Source organism: Oncorhynchus keta, unplaced genomic scaffold (assembly GCF_023373465.1).
Source record: "Oncorhynchus keta strain PuntledgeMale-10-30-2019 unplaced genomic scaffold, Oket_V2 Un_scaffold_3531_pilon_pilon, whole genome shotgun sequence".
NCBI classification, from domain to species: domain Eukaryota; kingdom Metazoa; phylum Chordata; class Actinopteri; order Salmoniformes; family Salmonidae; genus Oncorhynchus; species Oncorhynchus keta.
In genome coordinates this window covers 2085791-2104397 of record NW_026290920.1, presented here as the reverse complement: position 1 = coordinate 2104397, position 18607 = coordinate 2085791, and the positions used below count along the sequence as shown (strand labels likewise).

Below are 18607 nucleotides of genomic sequence, written 5' to 3'. Positions count from 1 at the left end.
TTCCCTGGCTCTTCCTACCAGTCTCCCTTCTGGCTGTGCCTGGTTGTTCAGAGGATGTTCAAATGTTCCTGTATAATTGGCTCTTCAACTGTCTCCCAGTTCAAGGATTTGCCTGTATTTGGCTCTTCACCAGTCTCCCAGTTCAAGGATTTGCCTGTATTTGGCTCTTCACCAGTCTCCCAGTTCAAGGATGTGCCTGTATTTGGCTCTTCACCAGTCTCCCAGTTCAAGGATTTGCCTGTATTTGGCTCTTCACCAGTCTCCCAGTTCAAGGATTTGCCTGTATTTGGCTCTTCACCAGTCTCCCAGTTCAAGGATTTGCCTGTATTTGGCTCTTCACCAGTCTCCCAGTTCAAGGATTTGCCTGTATTTGGCTCTTCACCAGTCTCCCAGTTCAAGGATTTGCCTGTATTTGGCTCTTCACCAGTCTCCCAGTTCAAGGATTTGCCTGTATTTGGCTCTTCACCAGTCTCCCAGTTCAAGGATGTGCCTGTATTTGGCTCTTCACCAGTCTCCCAGTTCAAGGATTTGCCTGTATTTGGCTCTTCACCAGTCTCCCAGTTCAAGGATTTGCCTGTATTTGGCTCTTCACCAGTCTCCCAGTTCAAGGATTTGCCTGTATTTGGCTCTTCACCAGTCTCCCAGTTCAAGGATTTGCCTGTATTTGGCTCTTCACCAGTCTCCCAGTTCAAGGATGTGCCTGTATTTGGCTCTTCACCAGTCTCCCAGTTCAAGGATTTGCCTGTATTTGGCTCTTCACCAGTCTCCCAGTTCAAGGATTTGCCTGTATTTGGCTCTTCACCAGTCTCCCAGTTCAAGGATTTGCCTGTATTTGGCTCTTCACCAGTCTCCCAGTTCAAGGATTTGCCTGTATTTGGCTCTTCACCAGTCTCCCAGTTCAAGGATTTGCCTGTATTTGGCTCTTCACCAGTCTCCCAGTTCAAGGATTTGCCTGTATTTGGCTCTTCACCAGTCTCCCAGTTCAAGGCTCTCTTCACCAGTCTCCCAGTTCAAGGATTTGCCTGTATTTGGCTCTTCACCAGTCTCCCAGTTCAAGGATTTGCCTGTATTTGGCTCTTCACCAGTCTCCCAGTTCAAGGATTTGCCTGTATTTGGCTCTTCACCAGTCTCCCAGTTCAAGGATTTGCCTGTATTTGGCTCTTCACCAGTCTCCCAGTTCAAGGATTTGCCTGTATTTGGCTCTTCACCAGTCTCCCAGTTCAAGGATTTGCCTGTATTTGGCTCTTCACCAGTCTCCCAGTTCAAGGATTTGCCTGTATTTGGCTCTTCACCAGTCTCCCAGTTCAAGGATTTGCCTGTATTTGGCTCTTCACCAGTCTCCCAGTTCAAGGATTTGCCTGTATTTGGCTCTTCACCAGTCTCCCAGTTCAAGGATTTGCCTGTATTTGGCTCTTCACCAGTCTCCCAGTTCAAGGATTTGCCTGTATTTGGCTCTTCACCAGTCTCCCAGTTCAAGGATTTGCCTGTATTTGGCTCTTCACCAGTCTCCCAGTTCAAGGATTTTGCCCATGTATTTGCTCTTCACCAGTCTCCCAGTTCAAGGATTTGCCTGTATTTGGCTCTTGTATTTGGCTTCACCAGTCTCCCAGTTCAAGGATTTGCCTGTATTTGGCTCTTCACCAGTCTCCCAGTTCAAGGATTTGCCTGTATTCTCCCAGGCTCTTCACTTCAGTCTCCCAGTTCAAGGATGTGCCTGTATTTGGCTCTTCACCAGTCTCCCCCAGTTCAAGGATTTGCCTGTATTTGGCTCTTCACCAGTCTCCCTCCCAGTTCAAGGATTGCCTGTATTTGGCTCTTCACCAGTCTCCCAGTTCAAGGATTTGCCTGTATTTGGCTCTTCACCAGTCTCCCAGTTCAAGGATGTGCCTGTATTTGGCTCTTCACCAGTCTCCCAGTTCAAGGATTTGCCTGTATTTGGCTCTTCACCAGTCTCCCAGTTCAAGGATTTGCCTGTATTTGGCTCTTCACCAGTCTCCCAGTTCAAGGATTTGCCTGTATTTGGCTCTTCACCAGTCTCCCAGTTCAAGGATTTGCCTGTATTTGGCTCTTCACCAGTCTCCCAGTTCAAGGATTTGCCTGTATTTGGCTCTTCACCAGTCTCCCAGTTCAAGGATTTGCCTGTATTTGGCTCTTCACCAGTCTCCCAGTTCAAGGATTTGCCTGTATTTGGCTCTTCACCAGTCTCCCAGTTCAAGGATTTGCCTGTATTTGGCTCTTCACCAGTCTCCCAGTTCAAGGATTTGCCTGTATTTGGCTCTTCACCAGTCTCCCAGTTCATGCCGCTGAAAAGCATCCCCATAGTATGATGCTGCCACCACCATGCAAGGCGGTAGGGATTGTGTTAGACGGGTGATGAGCTGTGCCTGGTTCTCTCCAGATGTAGCGCGGTGCATTCATGCAGAAGAGTACATTTTTGTCTCATCAGACCACAAAATCTTTTGCCTTACGATCTCAGAGTCTTTTTGCAAACTCCAGGTGTGCTGTCATGTGACTTTTTCTCAGGAGTGGCTTCCTTCTGGCCACTGTCCCATAAAACCCAGATTGGTGAAGTGCGGAGACTGTTGTCCTTCTGGCAAGTTCTCCCATCTAAGCCAAGGAACTCTGTAGGGTTCTAAGTCACCTCCCTGACCAAGGTCCTTCTTGCTTGGTTGCTTAGCTTGGTCAGACAGCCAGTGATGGAAACCAGTGTGCTCTTGGAACCTTTCAACTCTCTAGAAATTGTTTTCTACCCTTCCCCAGATATATGCCTCATCACAATTATATCTCAGAGATCTACAGACAGTTCCTTGGACTTCATAGTTTAGTTTCTGCTCTGACTGTCAACTGTGGGACCTTATATAGACAGGTATGTTTCTTTCTGAATCATGTCCAATCAATTGAATTGGCCACAGGTGGACTCCAATCAAGTGACATCTCAAGGATGATCACCTAAGCTCAATTTGGAGCGTCATAGCAAAGAGGTGTGAATACTTATGTAAATGAGATATTTCTGTATTTAGTTTAAAAACATGTTTTATTATTATGGGGTCATAATGCGGTATTGTGTGTAGATGGGTGAGAAAATTCAGGTTGTAACACAACAAAATGTGGAATAAGTCTAGGGGTATGAATGCTTTCTGAAAGCACTGTATGTGCTGGAGTATGGGAGATGTTCTCACCAGAACAGGCCAGTATGACAGTGTGACACAGCAAGGTCACTCTGACACTATGACCTCCATATATGGGTCATATAGACCGTTGACATTTGAGCCTGACATTCATTAATAGATCAACGTTAAGAGGACCATTGAGTGAAACAATGCAAACATTTACTATTGGCATTGAGTGTAATACTCAAAAATGCATTCCAGAAACCTGTCACGGAACCTATAACTGGTGGCTTCACACATACACACACACACACACACACACACACACACACACACACACACACACACACACACACACACACACACACACACACACACACACACACACACACACACACACACACACACACACACACACACACACACACACACACACACACACACACACACACACTTCATCTGTCCTTTTAAAACATTTTACAAAATTGCAAACAGGGGGATTGCAAACACGGATGCCAATATTTTTTACGCCTATCTTTATGAGAACAGGAGGTGAGACGGACACTGACCTGTGCAGGTAGAGCAGGAGGTGTGACAGGGACACTGACCTGTGCAGGTAGAGCAGGAGGTGTGACAAGGACACTGACCTGTGCAGGTAGAGCAGGAGGTGTGACAGGGACACTGACCTGTGCAGGTAGAGCAGGAGGTGTGACAGGGACACTGACCTGTGCAGGTAGAGCAGGAGGTGTGACAGGGACACTGACCTGTGCAGGTAGAGCAGGAGGTGTGACAGGGACACTGACCTGTGCAGGTAGAGCAGGAGGTGTGACAGGGACACTGACCTGTGCAGGTAGAGCAGGAGGTGTGACAGGGACACTGACCTGTGCAGGTAGAGCAGGAGGTGTGACAGGGACACTGACCTGCAGGTAGAGCAGGAGGTGTGACAGGGACACTGATCTGTGCAGGTAGAGCAGGAGGTGTGACAGGGACACTGACCTGTGCAGGTAGAGCAGGAGGTGTGACAGGGACACTGACCTGTGCAGGTAGAGCAGGAGGTGTGACGGACACTGACCTGTGCAGGTAGAGCAGGAGGTGTGACAGGGACACTGACCTGTGCAGGTAGAGCAGGAGGTGTGACAAGGACACTGACCTGTGCAGGTAGAGCAGGAGGTGTGACAGGGACACTGACCTGTGCAGGTAGAGCAGGAGGTGTGACAGGGACACTGACCTGTGCAGGTAGAGCAGGAGGTGTGACAGGGACACTGACCTGTGCAGGTAGAGCAGGAGGTGTGACAGGGACACTGACCTGTGCAGGTAGAGCAGGAGGTGTGACAGGGACACTGACCTGTGCAGGTAGAGCAGGAGGTGTGACAGGGACACTGACCTGTGCAGGTAGAGCAGGAGGTGTGACAGGGACACTGACCTGCAGGTAGAGCAGGAGGTGTGACAGGGACACTGATCTGTGCAGGTAGAGCAGGAGGTGTGACAGGGACACTGACCTGTGCAGGTAGAGCAGGAGGTGTGACAGGGAGACTGACCTGTGCAGGTAGAGCAGGAGGTGTGACAGGGACACTGACCTGTGCAGGTAGAGCAGGAGGTGTGACAGGGACACTGACCTGTGCAGGTAGAGCAGGAGGTGTGACAGGGACACTGACCTGTGCAGGTAGAGCAGGAGGTGTGACAGGGACACTGACCTGTGCAGGTAGAGCAGGAGGTGTGACAGGGACACTGACCTGTGCAGGTAGAGCAGGAGGTGTGACAGGGACACTGACCTGTGCAGGTAGAGCAGGAGGTGTGACAGGGACACTGACCTGTGCAGGTAGAGCAGGAGGTGTGACAGGGACACTGACCTGTGCAGGTAGAGCAGGAGGTGTGACAGGGACACTGACCTGTGCAGGTAGAGCAGGAGGTGTGACAGGGACACTGACCTGTGCAGGTAGAGCAGGAGGTGTGACAGGGACACTGACCTGTGCAGGTAGAGCAGGAGGTGTGACAGGGACACTGACCTGTGCAGGTAGAGCAGGAGGTGTGACAGGGACACTGACCTGTGCAGGTAGAGCAGGAGGTGTGACAGGGACACTGACCTGTGCAGGTAGAGCAGGAGGTGTGACAGGGACACTGACCTGTGCAGGTAGAGCAGGAGGTGTGACAGGGACACTGACCTGTGCAGGTAGAGCAGGAGGTGTGACAGGGACACTGACCTGTGCAGGTAGAGCAGGAGGTGTGACAGGGACACTGACCTGTGCAGGTAGAGCAGGAGGTGTGACAGGGACACTGACCTGTGCAGGTAGAGCAGGAGGTGTGACAGGGACACTGACCTGTGCAGGTAGAGCAGGAGGTGTGACAGGGACACTGACCTGTGCAGGTAGAGCATGAGGTGTGACAGGGACACTGACCTGTGCAGGTAGAGCAGGAGGTGTGACAGGGACACTGACCTGTGCAGGTAGAGCAGGAGGTGTGACAGGGACACTGACCTGTGCAGGTAGAGCAGGAGGTGTGACAGGGACACTGACCTGTGCAAGTAGAGCAGGAGGTGTGACAGGGACACTGACCTGTGCAGGTAGAGCAGGAGGTGTGACAGGGACACTGACCTGTGCAGGTAGAGCAGGAGGTGTGACAGGGACACTGACCTGTGCAGGTAGAGCAGGAGGTGTGACAGGGACACTGACCTGTGCAGGTAGAGCAGGAGGTGTGACAGGGACACTGACCTGTGCAGGTAGAGCAGGAGGTGTGACAGGGACTACACTTCATCTCCTCCAGATGAAAGAAGGTTCCGTTGGCACACTCTGGTACACAGGTCATCCCCGCCAGACTGCACACACACACACACACACACAAAAACACGCTTATGTTCTCTACATGACATTTTTCATCAGTGAAATTCCCTAAAGAGATGACATGTAGTTTACCTGTAGCCGTCGTTACAGGCAGTACACCTGTCTGAGTCCCGCAGACACTTCATACAGTTCTCGTGACACCTCAGACATTTCCTCTGAACTGGGGAGAGGGAGGGAGGGAGGGAAGGAAGGAAGGAAGGAAGGAAGGAAGGAAGGAAGGAAGGAAGGAAGGAAGGAAGGAAGGAAGGAAGGAAGGAAGGAAGGAAGGAAGGAAGGAAGGAAGGAAGGAAGGAAGGAGAAGGAGGGGAGGTAGAGGGGGCAGATGGGAAGGGAGTGTGAGAAATAAATATAGTTATCCATTTTTAACTCAGTATAGTTCTCAGAGGACTGCTCATTCAACCACCAAAACCAAACACACAAACAACCATGAAACCAACTTTCACAGGCTCTCAGTATCTTTGTCTCTCTCTCTCTCTTTCTGTCTCTCTCTCGCTCTCTCTCTCTCTCTGTCTCCCTCTTTCTGTCTTTCTCTCCCTCTCTCTCCCTCTCTCTGTCTCTCAGTCTCTCTCCCTCTCTGTTGCCCTCTTTCTGTCTCCCTCTTTCTGTCTCTCTCTCGCTCTCTCTCTCTCTGTCTCTCTCTCTCTCTGTCGCCCTCTTTCTGTCTCCCTCTTTCTGTCTCTCTCTCGCTCTCTCTCTGTCTCCCTCTTTCTGTCTTTCTCTCCTCCCTCTCTCTCTCAGTCTCTGTCTCTCTCTCTCTGTCGCCCTCTTTCTGTCTCTCTCCCTCTCTCTCTCTGTCTCCCTCTTTCTGTCTTTCTCTCCCTCTCTCTCCCTCTCTCAGTCTCTGTCTCTCTCTCTCTGTCGCCCTCTTTCTGTCTCCCTCTTTCTGTCTCTCTCTCCATCTCCCTCTCTCTCAGTCTCTCTGTCTCCCTCTTTCTGTCTTTCTCTCCTCCCTCTCTCTGTCTCTCAGTCTCTCTGTCTCTCTCTGTTGCCCTCTTTCTGTCTCCCTCTTTCTGTCTGTCTCTCCATCTCCCTCTCTCTCAGTCTCTCTGTCTCTCTGTCTCCCTCTTTCTGTCTCTCTCTCCATCTCCCTCTCTCAGTCTCTCTGTCTCTTTGTCTCCCTCTTTCTGTCTCTCTCTCTCCCCCTCTCTCTCCCTCTCCCAGTGTCTCTCTCTCTGTCTCTCTCTCTTTCTCTCAGTCTCCCTCTCTCAATTCAAGGGGCTTTATTGGCATGGGAAACACATCTTAACATTGCCAAAGCAAGTGAAGTAGATAATATACAAAAGTGAAATAAACTATAAAAATGAACAGTAAACATTACACTCACAGACGTTCCAAAAGAATAAAGACATTACAAATGTCATATTATATATATATATATATATATATATATATATATATATATATATATATATATATATATATATATATATACAGTGTTGTAACGATGTACAAATGGTTAATGTACAAAAGGGAAAATAAATAAGCATAACTATGGGTTGTATTTACAATGGTCTTTTTCTTGTGGAAACAGGTCACACATCTTGCTGCTGTGATGCACACTGTGGTATTTCACCCAGTAGATATGGAAGTTTATCAAAATTGGGTTTGTTTTCGAATTCATTGTGCATTTGTGTAATTTAAGGGAAATATGTGTCTCTAATATGGACATACATTTGGCAGGAGGTTAGGAAGTGCATCTCAGTTTCTACCACATTTTGTGCGCAGTGTTCACATAGCCTGTTTCCTCTTGAGTGTCAGGTCTGCCTACGGCGGCCTTTCTCAATAGCAAGGCTATGCTCACTGAGTATGTACATAGTCAAAGCTTTCCTTAAGCTTGGGTCAGTCACAGTGGTCAGGTATTCTGCCACTGTGTACTCTCTGTTCTTTCTTTCCAATGTGTCAAGAAATGATCTTTTTGTTTTCTCATCATTTGGTTGGGTCTAATTGTGTTGCCAGGACCAGCTTGCTTAGGGGACTCTTCTCCAGGTTCATCTCTTTGTAGGTGATGGCTTTGTTATGGAAGGTTTGGGAATCGCTTCCTTTTAGGTGGTTGTAGAATTTAATGGCTCTTTTCTGTATTTTGATAATTAGCAGGTATTGGCCTAATTCTTCTCTGCATGCATTATTTGGTGTTCTACGTTGTACACGGAGGAGAGTTCTGCAGAATTCTGCATGCAGAGTCTCAATTTGATGTTTGTCCCATTTTGTGAGTTCTTGGTTGGTGAGCGGACCCCAGACCTCACAACTATAAAGGGCAATGGGTTATATGACTGATTCAAGTATTTTTAACCAAATCCTAATTGGTATGTCGAATTTTATGTTCCTTTTGATGGAATAGAATGCCCTTCTTGCCTTGTCTTTCAGATCGTTCACAGCTTTGTGGAAGTTACCTGTGGCGCTGATGTTTAGGCTGAGGTATGTATAGTTTTTTTGTGTGCTCTAGGGCAACGGTGTCTAGATGGAATTTGTATTTGTGTTCCTGGCAAATTGACCTTTTTTTGGAGCACCATTATGTTGGTCTTACTGAGATTTACTGTCAGGGCCCAGGTCTGACAGAATCTGTGCAGAATATCTAGGTGCTGCTGTAGGCCCTCCATGGTTGGTGACAGAAGCACCAGATCATCAACAAACAGTAGACATTTGACTTCAGATTAATAGTAGGGTGAGGCCGGGTGCTGCAGACTTTTCTAGTGCCCGCGCAAATTCGTTGATATATATGTTGAAGAGGGTGGGGCTTAAGCTGCATCCCTGTCTCACCCCAAGGCCCTGTGGGAAGAAATGTGTGTGTTTTTACCTATTTGAACCGCACACTTGTTGTTTGTTTACATGGATTTTATAGTGTCATATGTTTTTCCCCCAACACCACTTTCCATCAATTTGAATAGCAGACCCTCATGCCAAATTGAGTCGAAGGCTTTTTTGAAATCAACAACGCATGTGTAACGGCTCTCGTCGAAGGAGTGGACCAAAGCGCAGCATGGAAAGTGTTCATGATTTTATTTTCAAAAAACACTCAAACAAAATAACAAAAGTGAAACCGAAAGCGCACAGTTCTGTCAGGTGCAGACACTAAACAGAAAACAAGATCCCACAAAACCCAAAAGGAAAATGACAACTTATATGTGATCCCCATTCAGAGACAACGATAGACAGCTGCCTCTGATTGGGAACCACACTCGGCCAAAAACAAAGAAATAGAAAACATAGACTTTCCCACCCGAGTCACACCCTGACCTAATCAAACATAGAGAATAATAGGGATCTCTCTAAGGTCAAGGCGTGACAGCATGAGAAGACTTTGCTTTTGTTTTGTTTTGTTTGTTTGTCTGTCAATTAGGGTGTGCAGGGTGAATACGTGGTCTGTCGTATGATAATTTGGTAAAAATCCAATTTCACATTTGCTCAGTACATTGTTTTCACTGAGGACATGTTCGAGTCTGCTGTTAATGATAATGCAGAGGATTTTCCCAAGGTTTCTGTTGACGCATATCCCATTTGGATCAAATTTGTCTCCACTTTTGTGGATTGGGGTGATCAGTCCTTGGATCCAAATATTGGGGAAGATGCCAGAGCTAAGGATGATGTTAAAGAGTTTTAGTATAGCCAATTGGAATTTGTTGTCTGTATATTTGATCATTTCATTGAGGATATTATCAACACCACAGGACTTTTTGGGTTGTAGGGATTTTATTTTGTCCTGTAGTTCATTCAAGGTAATTGGAGAATCCAGTGTGTTCTGGTAGTCTTTAATAGTTGATTCTAAGATTTGTATTTGATCATGTATATGTTTTTGCTGTTTGTTCTTTGTTATAGAGCCAAAAAGATTGGAGAAGTGGTTTACCCTTACAACTCCATTTTGGATCGATAATTCTTTGTGTTGTTGTTTGTTTAGTGTGTTCCAATTTTCCCAGAAGTGGTTAGAGTCTATGGATTCTGTGTATTTCTGTATTGTTTTAGTGATTCACCATAGTGAAGGCGTAGACTCAGGTTTTCCGGGTCTCTATGTTTTTGGTTGGACAGGTTTCTCAACTACTTTCTTAGATTTTTGCATTCTTCATCAAACCATTTGTCATTGTTGTTCATTTTCTTTGGTTTTCTATTTGAGATTTTTAGACTTGATTAGGGAAGCTGAGTGTAACGGTTTTCTAATGGTGAAGGAGAGTCGGACCAAACTGCAGCGTGTAGATTGTGATCCATGTTTAATAGAACAAACGTAACACGAATCAATACAAAAACACTACAAAACAATAAACGTAACGAAAACCGAAGACAGCCTATACTTGTGTCAACTAACACAGCACAAGGATATCAAGACACTCAGGACAATCACCCACAACACAACTGAAGAATATGGCTGCCTAAATATGGTTCCCAATCAGAGACAACGATAAACACCTGCCTCTGATTGAGAACCACTTCAGACAGCCATAGACTTACCTAGAACACCCCACTAAGCTACAATCCCACTACATACACACCACATACAAAAACCCATGTCACACCCTGGCCTGACCAAATACATGAAGATAAACACAAAAATACTTCGACCAGGGCGTGACACTGAGAGGTCAAATATACTGTTAAGGTTTTCTACTGCAAGTGTACACCTTCACTATTACAGTGGAACGATTTGTCCAGGAAGTTGTCTAAAAGGGATTGAATTTGTTGTTGCCTAATGTTTTTTTGGTAGGTTTCCAAACTACATTCCTTCCATCTATAGCATTTCTTAATGTTACTCAGTTCCTTTGGCTTTGATGCCTCATGATTGAGTATTGCTCTGTTCAAGTAGACTGTGATTTTGCTGTAGTCTGATAGGGGTGTCAGTGGGCTGACTATGAACGCTCTGAGAGACTCTGGGTTGAGGTCAGTGGTAAAGTAGTCTACAGTACTACTGCCAAGAGATGAGCTATAGGTGTAACAACCATAGGAGTCCCCTCGAAGCCTACCATTGACTATGTACACACCCAACGTGCGACAGAGCTGCAGGAGTTGTGACCCGTTTTTGTTGGTTATGTTGTCATAGTTGTGCCTAGAGGGGCATATGGGGGAGGGAATGCTGTCACCTCCAGGTAGGTGTTTGTCCCCCTGTGTGCTAAGGGTGTCAGGTTCTTGTCCGGTTATGGTCATTTAGGTCGCCACAGACTTGTCTCCCTCTCTCGCTGTCTGTCTGTCTCCCTGTCTCCCTGTCTGTCTCCCTGTCTGTCTGTCTCCCTGTCTGTCTGTCTCCCTCTCTCCCTGTCTGTCTCCCTGTCTGCCTCCCTGTCTGTCTCCTTGTCTGTCTCCCTGTCTGTCTCCTTGTCTGTCTCCCTGTCTGTCTCCCTGTCTGTCTCCCTGTCTGTCTTACTGTCTGTCTGTCTGTCTCCCTGTCTGATTCCCTGTCTGTCTGTCTGTCTGTCTGTCTGTCTCCTGTCTGTCTCCCTGTCTGTCTCCCTGTCTGTCTCCCTGTCTGTCTCCTTGTCTGTCTCCCTGTCTGTCTCCCTGTCTGTCTCCCTGTCTGTCTCCCTGCCTGCCTGCCTGCCTGCCTGCCTGCCTGCCTGCTGTCTGTCTGTCTGTCTGTCTGTCTGTCTGTCTGTCTGTCTGTCTGTCTGTCTGTCTGTCTGTCTGTCTGTCTGTCTGTCTGTCTGTCTGTCTCTCTCTCTCTCTCTCTCTCTCTCTCTCTCTCTCTCTCTCTCTCTCTCTCTCTCTCTCTCTCTCTCTCCCTAAAACAGTGTAGAATCTGGGACCTGGCGAGTTTGGAGGATTTATAGAGGAAATACCATCCAAACATAATCTGTCCAACAGCATAAAACAACCTCCGTAAATGAGCCTGCAACCCAGTTTCACATTTCACTCACACACACACACACACACACACACACACACACACACACACACACACACACACACACACACACACACACACACACACACACACACACACACACACACACACACACACACACACACACACACACACACACACACACACACGCTGGTCAGACTGGGACAAAAGATCGGCCCTGGGATTTCTAACACACCGGCCCACTTATTTCCATGATGCCTGCACACCGGCCAGTCCCCCATTATTAGCCAGATAATGATCATTTTGTGCAACAAAAAAAAAAGGTTAGACAGGCCGACTGGGCTAACAACGGACCAGCCTATCTGGTCCTGCACACACACACACACAGTATGGCTGAAAAACAGATGAGAGAGGCTCTGTGAGTGCTCTGTACGTCAGAGGGTATCTCAGGTTATGACAGATGACGTCAATGCGTGCTCGACTGTGTGTGTGTTTGTGTGTGTGTGCGTCCATGCGTGTGTGTCATTCACAAATCAACACATGAACCCACTCCACCATACTCAGTTAATCCCTGGCGTCCAGGATAACAGGCAGCGTGGGAGTTGAACATTGACCTGTTGTGTGGTCACGCAAAAACCTCATCACATCAACCCTTTTGAGCCACAAATCATTCCCTTATTTCCTTCTCTAGAAAATATCTTTACACACTCAATCTAAATGTTACTATGTTACTAAGCAGATTCTACATCAATACAACGCTATTACTACAGCTATTACCGTGTAGTTAAATAGGTATGAGGGCAACTTAAAGTAAAGTAGTACATTGTTTCTTCTTGGAGAGACAACACTAATAGCTTAAATTATATTTTTTGTATATATATATAAATATACATATATATTTTTTTACCGTTATTTAACTAGGCAAGTCAGTTAAGAACAAATTCTTATTTACTATGAAAGCCTACCCCGGCCAAACCCGGACGACGCTGGGCCAATTGTGCCCCGCTCTATGGGAATCCCAATCACGGTCGGATGTGATACAGTTAGTTAGGGTAGTTAGTTAGGGTAAACTGATCCTAAATCTGTGGTTATAAAGTTCTACCTAGATCTCTTTTATTTTCCTAACCATTTCTCTTCACAGTAACATCCCTAGCAGCAGAGTTACAGTAAACATATCCTAGATCTGTGGTTAGTTTGGGGAAACTGATCCTAGATCTGTGGTTATAAAGTTCTACCTAGATCTCTTTTATTTTCCTAACCATTTCTCTTCACAGTAACATCCCTAGCAGCAGAGTTACAGTAAACATATCCTAGATCTGTAGTTAGTTTGGGGAAACTGATCCTAGATCTGTGGTTAGGCACAACTTTTTCAAGCAACTCCACTTGACTTACTGTCGTCAGCGAAGTACCCAGCAGGGCAGGTCTCAGAGCAGGTAGTGTTGAGGGGGTTGAAGTAGAGTCCCCTGCGACAGGAGCGACACTCGGTGGGGGTGCGTCCCACACACCTCTCACAGCCCTTGTGACAGCGTCGACACCTCCTGGCCTCCAAGTTATCGTAGAAGCCCAGCGGACAGTGGCTCACACACGTCCTGTCATGGATTGATTGATGAGTTCTAATTACAGTAAATTGAGTTGATAATACAGTAAAACACACATTAGCCGATTTGTAGAGACTGGTTCTGCTGTATTTCACAAGTCCTGGGATGGATGAATGGATGGATGAATGGATGCATGAACGAATGGATTTATTCATTCAAAAGGACCTATTTCCCATATTCTCGATCTGTTCATTATGTGAAATGTAACCTCTCTTCAAGTTGGCAATTGTTTATTTTACTGTTTTATCTAATCAATTAAATTGATTAATGAATTTCACATAAACAACAGATCAAGTAAATGGGGAAAAAGACTCGTTGAATGAATTAGTCAGAAAGACTACAACATCATAAAAAGAGGGCAAGTAGATTTCATGTCTAATTCATTTTTCCCATATTATCTTCATTATTCCTATATTATCTTCATTATTCCTCTCCTGTAATCTTCTATTAGAAGTATTATGGTAGCACTGTTTTATGGTACAGAAATGACATGAGATTTGTTAGGAAATAAAGAGGTATCAAATGGTACTTTCTGGTATGTCATTCAAAGATTTACCCACTATTGGTAACCTGGTACCAAATGGTGCCGATGTGTTCTTTGGTTGGAGTATCAAATAAACAAGTAAGTATTCTTAGGTTATTACTGTGTAAAGACCCTCGCTCCCTTCGGTCTCAACGTAGACTTTGATTGTGATTTTGCTATTGTTAATGTTTGTAGGCTTATGTAGCCAAATTGTATCTATGATCGTACGCTATCCATTTATGTTTTTTGTATGCTATTTTAATATATGAGAATTAACCAATGATATCAGGCCGCACCTGGCCATGATTACAGACACCTGTGTGTCTTTTGACACTATATAAATGAGTCATCCCGCAGTGTTAGTCATTATACCCTGATGTAGACAGCTTGTCTGTCCAAACGTTGGACATACATTTGTTTTGCATCTGAGCTCCTAGAGCGCGTGACTCTCCTTTATTTTTTAAAAGTATTATTGTGTAATTACCATTTTACAACGTCATTTCTAAGTAAATACCAGATAATTTCGAAGTAAATACCAGGTCAATTCTGTACCTTAAAATAAAGAGCTACAGAAGTAATACAGGTTTTCTGAATAAGAAAAAGGAATGAACACAGTCAAAATGCTTCCACTCCTCAACATGCTTCCACTCCTCAACATGCTCCCATTCCTCAACATGCTCCCATTCCTCAACATGCTCCCATTCCTCAACATGCTCCCATTCCTCAACATGCTCCCATTCCTCAACATGCTCCCATTCCTCAACATGCTCCCATTTCTCAACATGCTCCCATTCCTCAACATGCTCCCATTCCTCAACATGCTCCCATTCCTCAACATGCTTCCACTCCTCAACATGCTTCCACTCCTCAACATGCTTCCACTCCTCAACATGCTCCCATTCCTCAACATGCTCCCATTCCTCAACATGCTCCCATTCCTCAACATGCTCCCATTCCTCAACATGCTCCCATTCCTCAACATGTTCCCATTCCTCAACATGCTTCCACTCCTCAACATGCTCCCATTCCTCAACATGTTCCCATTCCTCAACATGCTCCCATTCCTCAACATGCTCCCATTCCTCAACATGCTCCCATTCCTCAACATGCTTCAACTCTTTAAAATGCTTCCACTCCTCAACATGCTCCCATTCTTCAACATGCTCCCATTCCTCAACATGCTCCCATTCCCCAACATGCTCCCATTCCTCAACATGTTCCCATTCCTCAACATGCTCCCATTCCTCAACATGTTCCCATTCCTCAACATGCTCCCATTCCTCAACATGCTCCCATTCCTCAACATGCTCCCATTCCTCAACATGCTTCAACTCTTCAAAATGCTTCCACTCCTCAACATGCTCCCATTCCTCAACATGCTCCCATTCCTCAACATGCTCCCATTCCTCAACATGCTCCCATTCCTCAACATGCTCCCATTCCTCAACATGTTCCCATTCCTCAACATGCTCCCATTCCTCAACATGCTCCCATTCCTCAACATGCTTCAACTCTTCAAAATGCTTCCACTCCTCAACATGCTCCCATTCCTCAACATGCTCCCATTCCTCAACATGCTTCAACTCTTCAAAATGCTTCCACTCCTCAACATGCTCCCATTCCTCAACATGCTCCCATTCCTCAACATGCTCCCATTCCTCAACATGCTCCCATTCCTCAACATGCTCCTATTCCTCAACATGCTCCCATTCCTCAACATGCTCCCATTCCTCAACATGCTCCCATTCCTCAACATGCTCCCATTCCTCAACATGCTCCCATTCCTCAACATGCTCCCATTTCTCAACATGTTCCCATTCCTCAACATGCTCCCATTCCTCAACATGCTCCCATTCCTCAACATGCTCCCATTCCTCAACATGCTCCCATTCCTCAACATGCTCCCATTCCTCAACATGCTTCCACTCCTCAACATGCTCCCATTCCTCAACATGTTCCCATTTCTCAACATGCTCCCATTCCTCAACATGCTCCCATTCCTCAACATGTTCCCATTCCTCAACATGCTCCCATTCCTCAACATGCTTCCACTCCTCAACATGCTCCCACTCCCCAACATGCTCCAACTCTTCAAAATGCTCCCACTCTTCAAAATGCTCCCACTCTTCAAAATGCTCCCACTCTTCAAAATGCTCCCACTCTTCAAAATTCTCCCACTCTTTAAAATGCTCCCGTCACGACTTCCGCCGAAGTCGGCTCCTCTCCTTGTTCGGGCGGCGTTCGACGGTCGACGTCACCGGCTTTCTAGCCATCGCCACTCCATTTTTCATTTATCCATTTGTTTTGTCTTGTTCCCTGCACACCTGGTTTTCATTCCCCAATCAAATCATATGTATTTATTCCTCTGTTCCCCATCATGACTTTGTGTAGGATTGTTTGTGTTACGTGTATTTTGATATTGTGGATATTGTTACGTGCATTACTTTTTGTCTATGTTCCGTGTTTTGGGCACATTTTATTTTATTTTGTGCTGTCATTTTGACCAGGAATAAAAAGTGTGCCTGTTCACTACACTCTGCTCTCCTGCACCTGACTTTGCCTCCGATACACACTCCTAACAGCTCCCACTCTTCAACATGCTCTCATTCCTCAACATGCTATTGTGCCTTCCTGTCTTGATGTTGAGCAGAAACAGAACAATAAATAATTACTGAGTTTGAATCTGATATGGTCACAGTCACAGTACAGATAAAAGAGGAAACCAAGATGGGTCACAAATCTGAAGCATCCGGTGGGGGCTTCCACTCACCAGAGTGGAAGTCCAGTGGTAGACAGAGGGAGAAGATGGAGTGAGATGGACCGGGCCATTCCACAAATTTTCTCATACTGTATATGAAACATTCAACAGTTCCTATTGTTCCATCTTGGGTTAGTTAAAAGTATCTTTGGTCCCAGTCTGTTTGTTTACCTGCCTGTCTTGAGGCTGCCCAGGCTGTAGTGGATACAGTTCAGACAGTGGTCTGGATCTGGCCCGTCACAGCCCTGGTCCCCACACTCACTGTGGCACGGCCCTGAGAGGGGTTACAGAGAATACACACACGCACGCACACGCACACGCACAAACGCAAGGGTACACACAAAACACACACACACAGAGGTTAGAAGGAGGTTGAGTTGTGTTGTCGGACTACAATGTTGTAACAGTTCAGAGTGAACAGTTTATGGCAGAGCCTCTCCTACCGCTGTACTCCTCCTCTTCCTCCTCCTGGTGCTTGAGGACCTCCGGGGGTGGTTCGGGCCCGTTGGGGTCCCGGCTGGGGGTTGGGATCTCAAGCATCCTGGAGCGAGAGTGCTGGGTCCCGTGAGACTGGTACGGGTGCCCTGAGGTGCCATAAAGGACCAGCGTCCACTCTTTCAGTTTACCTAGAACAAGGAGAAGAAATCTCCATAAAAACACAGTATGAAGAGATAACTTTGTTTGTGGCTGTGTTTTCTTACCCAGCACCTCTGGGTTGCGTAGAGATGAGGGAGAGTCTATGATCTCCAGGATCCACTGGCCCTCTGCCCTCTCCCCCCAGCAGTGAACAGTCATGAACTCCCAGTTCCTAAAACCTTCATTAGAGTTATCAAACAACCTGAAGAGAGAGAGGGAGGGAGAGAGAAAGTAAGTCACTTCTCAACTTCTAAGGCAATTAAATTCTGTTTCACAGCGCAAACAGACAAATCTTAACGCCTTTGTACTTTCTCAGCCCCCCTGAAGAAAAATATTGAATTATTCAAAGAGGCTAATTGAAGAGAAATGTAAGCAATGTCTGCTTTAAAGCTAGCCGCGACAGGAGATAATATCACATCAATGGGCTCAAGTAACATCACAGTGGCTTCAGCTCTCTGTGGCATGTGGTGAGGTCTGGTGTGGCTGCTACTGTGTTGGTGTGATTGGGAATAATGTTTGTGCACGCTATCAGGAAGTTTCAGGAAGCTGTTTTGGTTACTCTACAGGATGGGTAAACTGTGTTTAAAGGGGCAATCTGGGATTGGTACATTCCATTTTGGACGTCAAATTAACGATACAGCCATTGATTCTTGAAGAACATCACTGAGTTGAGAGTGGTTACATTTGTCTAGCTCCATCCCTCAGCTGTTTCCACCAAAACGTTTGGTAAACAGATTGCCCCTTTACAGGAGAGGAACAGAGAAAGGGCATCAGTGCCCTGGGGTTGGTCTAGCAGTTAGCACTGTCAAGCACTGACATCACACCTTCCCTGAGATCTAAAGCTAACTGTCACTCACAGAGTGACAGTCTACTGTTGGCCAGGATGGTTGAACATTATGAATATACAAAATAAAGGGAGAAAAAAGGACATCTAACCTTTGGAATATCTGTCACCCAGCCTGTATAATTATATTGATGAAACAAATGGGAATCTGAACCGCAGCCAGCAGGTTTATGCATCTATACGTGAGAAAGAGCCCTCGCATCGGCACCAGAGCCAACTGTCAGAGGAGGGTGTGACATATTCCAACAACTAGCTGCTGAACAGGTGTACTAGAAGGGATTTTAAAGGGCTATCTGTCTGTCTGTGTTTGTGCCACATGCTGCGTGGAGGGAGTTCATGTCCAAAGGGCTAACTCTCTTCAGCGGTGTGTGTGTGTCTCTTTGAACTACTGTAGCTAGCAGTTTGAATAAAGCTACAAAATCTCTCTCTCCCTGTCCCCCTTCTTTCTTCCCCTCTCTCTTTCCTTCTCCCACTTCTTTCTTCCCATCTCTCTCCCCCTTCTTTCTTCTCCTATCTCTC

General features: G+C 46.2%; 1 protein-coding gene across 1 annotated transcript in view; it reads right to left on the bottom strand.

Moving 5' to 3' along the window:
• Positions 1–18607, bottom strand: part of pcsk6 (proprotein convertase subtilisin/kexin type 6) — a 156446-nt gene that overhangs the window by 61532 nt on the left and 76307 nt on the right. Inside the window, 6 exon segments of the mRNA XM_052515977.1 lie at positions 5741–5922; positions 6020–6107; positions 13122–13318; positions 16780–16882; positions 17052–17234; positions 17310–17446. Of these exon segments, the coding sequence (XP_052371937.1) occupies positions 5741–5922; positions 6020–6107; positions 13122–13318; positions 16780–16882; positions 17052–17234; positions 17310–17446 (890 nt within the window).